The following is a 10,576-nucleotide window of genomic DNA, read 5'->3' as shown; positions in this document are numbered from 1 at the left end:
TCAGTGACATCAAATAAAGGCTTTGAGAGGCCATACCACAAAATAAATTATTTATCAGAAATAAGAATCAGGAAGCTAATTCACAAAGAAGTACAGAGATCAACCTCTAGCAAATTAATGGAAAGACTAAACTGTGGAGAAAAAAAGGGATGTATTCACGTGAAGCATAGTGGAGGATAGTGGAGGTAGTATTGTTGCTTGAGCTTCCATGGTTGCTTATGGAAAAGGAAACGGATCACTAATCTTAATTTATGATGTAACTCATGAGGGCAGCGGTAAAGAAATAAATTCAGAATTAAAAAGAAACATTCTATCTATTAGTTTTGTAAGAGATATTCCTTACTTTCACTTTTTTAAATGATTTGGTCATCTAAAAATCAATGGTGCCATTTTTTTCTGTGTTTGTGTATAATCCTTCTATAACCTATTTAATCCTTTATCGAGCACAGGTGTCCGAAAATAACAAATAGAATATTGGACCATACATTTTTAATTATAGTAGTTTCTTAAACCCCAACTTTATATGTTAAACTAAAGCATAAAATAAAATATGTAATTTTATTTATGAAGATACCATTTATTTATAAGGATACTATATATTACAGAACTGTTTTTCCAGGATATAATTTCTGGTTTCTTAAAGGCTTAAAAAGACAAGCGCATCAGCCATTATGGTAACTAATAGTGGAATATTTGCTATTAGTAGCAATGAAGAAACAATGAAATTACAAACCTGTGATAAGCCACTGAGACTAACAGTGAAACACACATTCAAATTCAGTTATTAGACCAGTCGTAGCTCAAGTGTGTATAAAAGCAGGTATATGTTATATATTATCTCTGCCATTTTATTTCTTTAGCCAAGTCATGATTTGCTGTTTGAGTTTGTAACAAAACATTTGGCCATCACAGTTTCCATGATGTGTCATGGCATGCAACAGAACTGGAATGGTTGCATAAAGCTGATGTTCCCATGCTGTCATATTGAAATTCATTACATATGTAAACGTCTGTGAAGCAAAATGTATGGGTTTAGAGAAGATTTGTCGGTCCAGAGATGGCTTTTAATGGCTTCAAGTTTTTTAAGGGGTCACACCAATTTAACAGCTGTACAACAAAATTTACAAAAACATTATCATTAAATAGAATATTTTTTAAATATCTTGCTTAGTGTTAATTGTTTCTTTAAATAATCCTATCATACATGAACTTCAGTGACTTTGGTCATCGTGTTTATTGTTTCTGCTTTAAAAAAAAAATGCTTTGTGTCTATTGTATACAGTATCACAATAAAATATTAATAAAAATCTTTTAAATGATTAAAGACAGGATAAAAAAGAAAACTAACTAATTTATATTTGCTACTATGTGTGACTATTATGTGTGAAAAATATTTATGGTTTAAAAATGTTTAATTGTGTCAGATATATATTTTTTAATCTATATTTCTTTATCTGGTTTTAGTGCAAATGAAGTGCATTCACACTAATTATTATGAAATGATGATCACGTATTCGCAGATTGAATTACATTGGTTTCTCTGTTTAAATTGTCATTTTAAGTTACGGCAAAACAGTCCCTTTCTTTCTTAATTGCTCAGTAGCTTCACATGGTCTGTGAACTAACAGTGAGTGATATTATTTTGTATAAAACACATCACACCATGCATTGCAAACAGATTCCAATACAACTTTTCTTTTTATAATTAAATAACTCACAAACAGGCACAGTTTCTCTTTCACCAGGCATTCTCTTTTCACCAAACATATTTACATATTTTTCATATGGTCTTTATTCTGTTCAAATCAAACTTTTTACAGACAAACAGTAACTCTGTGTGGAATAGACTTTATATTAAATCTCTGTTTGGAAAATTAAAAGATTGATACATTGCTATATTTTTATGCAGTGTCACACCATCACAACAAATGGCAAAAGAAAACCTAAATGCCAATATACTTTTAAGGTTTTACTTCCCTAAATGTTTGATCAGTGGGTTTTTAAAAAAACATGTTGCCACCTTTGCTGAGAGCTAAAAAACCCTTACAATTTGTTACCATAATGTAGATATTATTATCCAGCAAACAAAAGTAATTAAAAAATATTGTGAAGGTAGTAAAAAAGTTATAGCAGGTTCTTTAGAAAACCAAAAATAACTTAGGTATTGACTTTACTTAATACTGTATTTTAAAGACATTTTGCACTCCACAAAATGATCATGAATAAAAAAGATACAATGCAATCACAGTTAAAAAAAATAATTATTAGAAATCATTTAAAAAAATAACAATAATTACCTTTAAATAATGCTTTTTCAATAGGATACTATGTACAGAAAACATGTGAATAGAAGCAACAAAGAGAAGCATGTCTGAGGCAGAATGAAACTGGCAGGCATGCTGCCTGTGCCCACTTCTTTCCCCAACTGTAGAAGGCTGGAGGTGCTGTCCTCTTTCACTATCAGCCTTTTCTCCAATTAAATATTTATTGCTAAATACATATTATACTTTACATAAACAGAACTCAGGTCCCTATGACACACAATATTTAAAAAGTTAAATTTGTTTAACATAATGGTTCTATAAGTACTTGGTCTAGATAAACCTCCTAAACGTGGCAAAATTTCATTTCTGAAATCTCTGTGTAGCTCGGCACGCTCCCTTCGCGTGAGAACGACCTTTGACAGCCTACTAAAGTGACTCAGAACAGAAACTCTTTTCTATCTTACAAATCTGAGGCATACAGTAAATAAAACAGAGAAGTTAAGAATGAGTAAATGTGTTTTGAATAAATGGTAAATTTCTTCCTTATGCATCTGAGGTACTCATACTTTTAATCCTAGTGAGGGACATTCTGATTGTGTCCTTACCCGCCCGTACTTCTTTGGCTACAAAGTAATAGAATATAGCATCCAGAAAGCATGTTATGTTGGCCAGGCTCATAGACAACTGTAAAAACAGGGAGATCCTTTGCTGGGCGTCACACTCAGTGATGGTAGAGCTGCGCACCAGGTATTGGAAAAAGATCGCAATATGGCATGGTGTGAAGGGCACCAAGAAGGCACACAGGCTGCTGTGAATTATCCGGACACCAGCTTGTCTTCCCGGAGTGAATGTGAACTTTGGATTACGCAAGGTACGGATACTTTTCACTGAGCAACATATGAGCACAAAAGCAGGCAGCAAGAAGCCAAACACCTCCAAACAAACAATAAGCCATAAGTTCCATCCCTTATTTGAAAAGCCATGGAAGCAGTGAAAAGTTTCCTGTATATCCTCATGGAATGTATAAACTGGAGTAGTCACTACTATCACTAACACCCAAATTACCAAACATACAATTCGGGCACTTTTCTTGGAACGTAGGCTCTTGGCGTAAAAGGGGTGGCATATGCCAAGGTACCGATCCACAGATATGCACATGATGATGTAGATGCTCCCATACATAGCCATGAAGTACAGGCTTTCAAGGAAAGAGCAAAGATGTTTCTTGTTTGCTAACCATTTGTTGTTTGTGGCATGCATCTTGAAGGGCAGTTGAAGTAGCAAGAGCACATCCATTATAGCCAAGTTAATCATGTAAATAGTGGATTCAGTCCATTTTTTAAAGACAAAGCAGAAGACCCAAAGTGCACTGACATTTAAGACGATGCCAAGCAAGAAGATGGGCACATAGATGACTAACTCCAATGGCCGCATGAGCGCATCCACGTCCTCAAAACTGCAGTTGCTCTCGTTGATCATGGTGATTCTGGGGAGAAACAACATTTGCGTTGTTGTTGCTGATGTTTATCTCTCATACACATATTAGGTATAAAGTAATACAAGCAATAATGATGACCTGAGCTTTGCTTTTGTATTTTTGTAGCTGATTTCGCAGCATAGTAATTTCCAAACCTAATATAAATTTTAAATTGTTTGTTTATATTTAATCACATTCATTCAAAGAATTTAGATTGTGGTTTCTCTCAAAAAAGATTTTATTGTTTTTATAATATTACTGACTAAATATAATTGAATAATTTAATTAATTCCCAAATCATACCATACATAATAGAGCCTTAATTCCCTTCAGTCAGCTTCATCACATTGTATTCTGTCTGCTGTTTACTATTTTCTAAAAACATTTTGTAATAATTTATTTGGATTATTCATTCATTATTACATTTTTCATGCCCAAAAACTTTAGTTAAGTTTGTTCAAATATCATGTGAAAATCACTCAAAATAGCAGGAAATTGATTACCTAACATTTGCCACATTCTGTGTTGTCACTAAATTACACTGATTTAACTGACACAGTCGATTTTATTTAAACACACAACCTAAAACTTTCTGCTAGAAAATATACAGATTGCGCTCAGGTAACATTAACTATTTCTTAAATATGTAAGTCAAATAAGTGTAATAATATATAATATATAATAATAATATAAGTGTAAGCTTTTTTTATGGCTCACTTACAGAGTCATGCGATATAACCTCAGTCTTCCTCTTCTTGCATCACACATCTTACTACTAGCTAAAACAAGTGCTTAACTGTAAAAACATTATGTTCTGAAATTGCACTATGCTTTCGCACATTATGGCTTTTTTTCCACTGAATGTTTATGCATTTATAAAGAGAGGAACTAAACAGAATTATGGAAATGTCATTAAATAATGTTAATGTAATGTCTCTTACCTGCCTTATGCTCACTTGATGCCTGTTGATAGGTATCTATGCTTATGCCACCTGAGTCAGACAATTGCTTTTGCGTATTACTACGCTGCAAACACATTTTCCTCAAGGTGCTTGAGGCATTCTACTCTGTTTATATGTTATATATAATATACATATAAAAATGTATTTACATTTGCTTGCATTATGAGACATTGTAGGTATTAATGAAGTATGTTTCTACTGTCAGGTGCAACTGTTAAAAATCTTTACAACGTGAACATTGCTCAAATTACTTTCAATTTCAGCCAACTGACACGTTAGTGGTGAGAAATATAAATCAGACATCTGTCCATGTTTTTGTGACATTACTTTCAGTATAAAAACAGGAACAAGTAAATCATTCAAATAATCCTAAACGCACGCAAAATGATTTTATCCGCTTTTACCTGTCAGATGGATCAAATTTTAACTTCAGCTGGTGAAACATATTCTAAAAATGTTAAAAGTAAGTCTTACCACTGTGAATGTGCTCTGTTGTGAGTGTCAGACACTTTCCTGAAAGCAGGCTGACTGTGGTGTTAGAGAAAAAACTTCTTCTTTTAAACTAACCACATCCTTGGTATGACAAGTGGTGCCCTTGCCTACATAAACTACTAGAACATGTTTATTAAAGCAAACTGTTATTCTGAATCACGTATATATGCATACATTTAGATTTAGTGACCAAATCAGATTGAAGAATCTGATATAGCCATTTAAAAATAAACCATTAACACTAGATTGCTGAATTTCTATTGCGATTGACATTTAACAGTGGAAAAACTGTAAGGTTTAGAAACAAACTACTGCCATTTTGTTGTAATACTTACCATGTTAACATGTAAATGTTGAGATAAGTTGATTTTTGCTGCTACATAGGATCAGTCTTTTGCGTATTTGTGTAAATAGCAAGTAAAAATGGAACAGTTGTGCAACCGCTGTGACTAATTGTGTTGCGAAGGTTGCACCCAACCAACCTGAAAAAGCACTTTATTAATTGTAAACACTTGCGTATATATTAAAAGCAGAGTTTCCAGTTTTACTAATAACCACACAATCTTTGCCAATCAGAAAAGCATTTGTCTGTGCATGTATTTCACATGGTGCTTGATGTACTAGTGTTTATTATTTGAATTTGGGATTCATATCAACAGCATGATTTTTTTTTTAAACCACATACCTTCACTGTGACAAACACCTAACCTGGTTAGGTTTAGGCCATTTCTCCACTAATAGTTATTTGTGAAACATAACACTAACATTTTTTTTTTCTTTACACTCAAACCATCTTCTTTACTTCTTTACATTCAAACCATTTTGCATGCATCTGTACAGTACTGTAAGAGAATATCTCTAACACCTCTATCAAATGTCTTGCCTACTTTCCAACACTGGCCACAAATACCATCTATTAGCATATAATCTTTATTTACAGACAGGTTGTTATTTGGAAAGAGAAGCTGCAACTGACCACTGGACAGCAAGAGGACACAGAGAAAGAGGAAATATATTCCCTTCCTGTTTACTTTCTCAATGGAAAATATTTACTGTTGTCTGTTATAGCAGACTGCGCTGGTAAAAACATTTAATGAACACGATGTACTGTAAATTTGATATAGATATTATAATAATACAAATTATAAAAAAGGCCTATTTGTTCATCAGTGTTAAACATAACTTTAAATATAAAGCCTGGTGGCCTAAAGGCTTCTTTACCATAGTTTATCTAATTGATGAGAATGTGCCATAATGCACTTACCTCATTTCCATCTTCTGATTTGACTCATGTCTACTTTATGTGATTTCCCTTTAATTTATGTGTGTGTGTGTGTGTGTGTGTGTGTGTGTGTGTGTGTGTGTGTGTGTGTGTGTGATATTACTCTGGGAAATCTAGGTTTTTCACATCGGTTTCTAAGATTTGGATATATGTAATACTGTAACCAATAATATTTAATTTTATAAAAAAATATTTAAAGACTATTTTTATCCCTATTAAGTTCAAAGAAATAGTAACAAGAATTTACATTTGATAAATACTACTTATGTTATACTTCTATACTACATTCAAGTAAATTTCTAAAGTGAGCTAATATGGACATTGTTTTTATTTACTTTTGTGAGCTTTTAAGCTCCATATTTTTGCTCTTTAACAGTTCCAGTATTCCAGGGTGAATCCTGTACTCAGGAGGAACGGCAACCTACTGAGAGTGTATAATTTTGTGCCCAGTGTTCAAAGGATGAGCTCCAGCCTGACCAGGGAAAGATATTCTACAATTTTGATTCTTTATAAATGTGTTAATAGTTTTATGTTTTTAATTAATAATTTTTATATTTAGTGTACATACATTTTATATATATATATATATATATATATATATATATATATATATATAAATTAACATTAACACAAATTAAATTTAGCAGCACAAATTTTATAAATGTGCAATTAATAAATATAAAAGATCCGAAATTAAAACCTTCAGTGCAACACACATTTATTCATGACGTGCTTTATTTACTCAAATATTTAACAAAAAGATCCACTGAATTTTTTTTCAAATCTGTAAACATTTGTTTTGCTGATGCACCAAGTCTCAAAACAAGCACAAAAATGCGCCATGATGTCCACACCCGGCAATTAAAACCGTCCGTGTGAAAACATAGCAAAAGTTCCATTTGGTGTCCTGACGATTTAAGTAATTCAAGACACCTTGATTACTTTAAATCATTTACAAGAATATTTTGTTATGTTGAGTTTGATTTCACTTATAAAAAACTACATTTGCATAAAGAAGCCATATTTTTTCATGCCCATGTTGATTAGAGTATTAAAAACTCGAAAGGTATTCATTTAAGGTACATTTAGAACCGATAAAAAGTTAATTTGTGACAATCATGCGATAATCGCGATTAAATATTGCAATCGATTAACAGCCATATATATATATTATATATAGTTATTATAGTTTTTATATTACATTTTTAGGTAAGACCCAACCCTGAAGATAATCCCCCGCGAATGCTCGCTTGTGTGGACAGGTGCTGTGAAATGCAGTGACCGGTGCTTTCCACATCCGGGCATTTTTCAGGAAACGAATGGTCATGTGACACGTTCTCAGCCATCTTGTGGATACGCAAAGAGCGACAACTCGCACCCAAACTCATCGCTGTCAGTTAAAAGCAGAGGTAAGACAGCGAGGCTGGTGTACACATGTTTGCTGTAAAATAAAGCGTAACTGAGTATTAGGTTAATTCCAGAGGTGTATGGCCTTTCCCCCAAAATGTAGACCTGAAATCGTATAGCTGAGATGTTTCCCCGCATGGCTGCTTCATGGCCCTGAAACCTCGGGCTCAATTGTGGTCGGCTCCCGTGCAGCAGTAAAACGCCGCTGGTGTAGCTGTAATCAGGAAACTTAGAGCTAATGTTTCTAGCCATAAAAAAACCAACCCAATGTAGGCGGCATGTAAGATTATAGGGTTAAAAAAAATCTACTTTGACTGCGTTAACGCCTGTTTTGCTTAGCACGACTATTTAATATGCGCTCTACTGTGACGTTAAGAGTGGCTAATGCTGACAGACATGTGTTAGCTAGCTAGCTAGCTGAGGGCTTGTGTACAGCTGGCACAAGTCATTATAGCACTGAATTAACTTCAAGCTAATGTACTATAGCCATGACACGCAAACCACATTATGACCACAAACTCCTTAGAAAATGTTCATAAAATGTGCTAGGACTTTATATCTCTTTTTTTTAATCCATTTTGAATGTTGGTGATTTAGAAACCGACTTATTAACGCTAGTCTTGAACTAGCACTGCTAGTTATCTAGCTATGTATAGCACATGCCTGCAATGCTAGTTATTTGATACCATGGTGTCAGAGTACAGACTTTATATTGTATTTTATATATATATATATATATATATATATATATATATATATATATATATATATATATTAATTTCGTTTTGCATGACGGTTCATTGATTTTATGGCTCTGAGCTAAACAAAAGGGGGGACAAAAATCGACATTCATTGTAGAGGTTAGACATCGATGATTTTAGCCAGCCGGGTTAGTCATTCGGCTAAACGTTACGATTGGCATCTGCCTGCTTTACACGTCTGAATGTAGGCGATCTCGGCACTATGCAGGGCAATGTAGGCCTGAGTACACGTCATGTCCGTGTGTGGGTTTTAAACCGGCCAAGTCAACTCCATGCGCTTTGCTGACATGGTCTGTTGGCTAAGGTGGAATCCCAAACGGCCAAACACGAAGTACACTAGATAACGTGTCGAGGTGAAGTGCACTTCCACATGCTGTAGGTAGGACTGTGTTTAGTTCCCTCAGGAGCTCAACTTGCTGCACACTTGTTGACCTTAGACTTTTAAAAGTGGACAGTTTTTTAAGCAGTCTGATCAGAAAATTTTGACCCTAACACATTATAGCTTTTACTGCGATCAGCAATTGTTAAGGCACACCGAGAATACGTGGACATTTGCCTTTCTTCAAATCAGGCTAGTTTCAGCTATTTTATTCGATTTATATCCGCTCTAATGCAAGTGCTTGATTTTATACCACCTTTCGACATACTTGAAAGTTTGAATGATCCTGTGATTAATCATGTTAGATGATTTACACCGTCTCATGTCATGTTAATTTAATGAAACGTTACATTTTTAAAGGCAATAGGCCATCTGGTTACCGGGAGCGCTTTTGTGCTCAGCTGGGATCTGAGGTGATTTCAGATCTCTCAAGGTTTCAGTATTTAAGACCGTCAGCAAACATTAAGCATTCTTAATAGCCATGTTACCTGGACCGTACATTTGAATATTTTTTATTTTAATGTATTTTTTAATTACATAAAATACATTCATTTGCATTATAGGATCCATAACGGAATTAATATTATCAGTAACAAAAAAAGATTTATGTGAAAACATCTGTCATCATTGAGCAATCAGCTAGAACATGAAACCACTGACGATTAACTAGTGAATAGCATTGATTATTTTGTTACCTGTTGAGGGGTGGGTTATATGAGACTGCAAAGAACAGTCAGTTCTCAAAGTGTTGGAGAATGGAAAGTGAAGGATTCTGCAACTTTGACAAGGGACAATTTAAAGTGGCTGGGTGACTGGTTTTTAGCATTTAAAAAAGTGTAAGATGCTCCTGGTATGCAATGTTTAAATCTTACTAAAATTGGTCTAAGGAAGGACAAACAGAATGTATGGACAATCTCGTCACTGCGGAAGGTCAGAGTGCCCATGCTGACCCCTGTTCAAAAAGTGTTACTTTGGCATATACCGCCTTCATAAACATTGTTGCAGACTGTCATATACACCTTTATTGCAACTGTATAAAACATAATGATACTGTCATCTGTGCAGTCAGTGGTATAATCTTTGTAATTCAACATGGAAGTACTTTTCTGTCCAGCAGCTGAGAAAGCACATTGTTCCATACGCCATTACACGCAATAGAGCAGATGAGTGTGAGTCAGTATACTGAATATGCTATACGTTGAATGTTTATGACAAGTCATCAAAAAATAATGCTGTTTTCAGATGTGCTTTTTTTTTTTAACTGTATGATTTTTTAGCTTGGGCATGTCTGTGAATAATAAAAATTCAGGTTAAATACATTAATTTGAAAGACATACATTTACACAAAAGGTCAAATAATTGATAAAAATAATTTATTTTAATGACTGTATTCAACTTACATTTTTATTGTAAATTATGAATTATATGAATTAGTTATTTTTGACTCGGATAACATTCAAGTTTACGGTCATTGTGTAGAGTACAAGTGTAAAAAAAAAATTAAAAGGGGAATCCAGAAGTGCAAGTAGCATAGTAGCATATTCTAATGTGC

General features: G+C 33.9%; 2 protein-coding genes across 8 annotated transcripts in view; one reads left to right on the top strand and one right to left on the bottom strand.

The window, feature by feature from the left end:
* Positions 1-1,776: 1,776 nt before the first annotated feature.
* Positions 1,777-6,485, bottom strand: LOC124402748 (G-protein coupled receptor 55). Of its 5 annotated transcripts, XM_046875949.1 has the most exons (3): positions 5,178-5,516; positions 4,683-4,733; positions 1,777-3,750 (listed from the first exon to the last, which is right to left on the bottom strand). In XM_046875949.1, exon 3 carries the CDS (start codon positions 3,741-3,743, stop codon positions 2,808-2,810), a length of 936 nt encoding a protein of 311 aa, XP_046731905.1. In that variant the 5' UTR covers positions 3,744-3,750; positions 4,683-4,733; positions 5,178-5,516; the 3' UTR covers positions 1,777-2,807. The 5 variants fall into 5 exon arrangements, with proteins under 5 accessions (XP_046731905.1, XP_046731902.1, XP_046731903.1 ...); XM_046875946.1 differs by lacking the exons at positions 4,683-4,733; positions 5,178-5,516 and adding an exon at positions 6,460-6,485; XM_046875947.1 differs by lacking the exons at positions 4,683-4,733; positions 5,178-5,516 and adding an exon at positions 5,531-5,771.
* A 1,247-nt stretch (positions 6,486-7,732) lies between these two features.
* The window catches only part of gigyf2 (GRB10 interacting GYF protein 2), a 29,578-nt gene continuing 26,734 nt past the window's right edge, over positions 7,733-10,576 (top strand). For all 3 annotated transcript variants that reach the window (XM_046876540.1, XM_046876539.1, XM_046876538.1), the window contains exon 1: positions 7,733-7,886. The gene's annotated coding sequence lies outside the window, so the exon portion shown is untranslated. The remainder of the gene's footprint in view (positions 7,887-10,576) is intronic.

The sequence above is a fragment of the Silurus meridionalis genome, chromosome 20 (assembly GCF_014805685.1).
Source record: "Silurus meridionalis isolate SWU-2019-XX chromosome 20, ASM1480568v1, whole genome shotgun sequence".
NCBI lineage: Eukaryota > Metazoa > Chordata > Actinopteri > Siluriformes > Siluridae > Silurus > Silurus meridionalis.
This window is presented reverse-complemented; position numbering and strand designations above follow the sequence as displayed.

What these genes read in the sequence shown, in the direction of transcription:
- LOC124402748 (XM_046875945.1), bottom strand. Translation starts at nt 4,509, where the DNA reads ATGTGTGATGCAAGAAGAGGAAGACTGAGGTTATATCGCATGACTCT. An exon ending in AGGTTATATCGCATGACTCT is followed by an intron (nt 3,751 to 4,462) that starts GTAAGTGAGCCA and finishes GTTTCTCCCCAG; the next exon opens with AATCACCATGATCAACGAGA.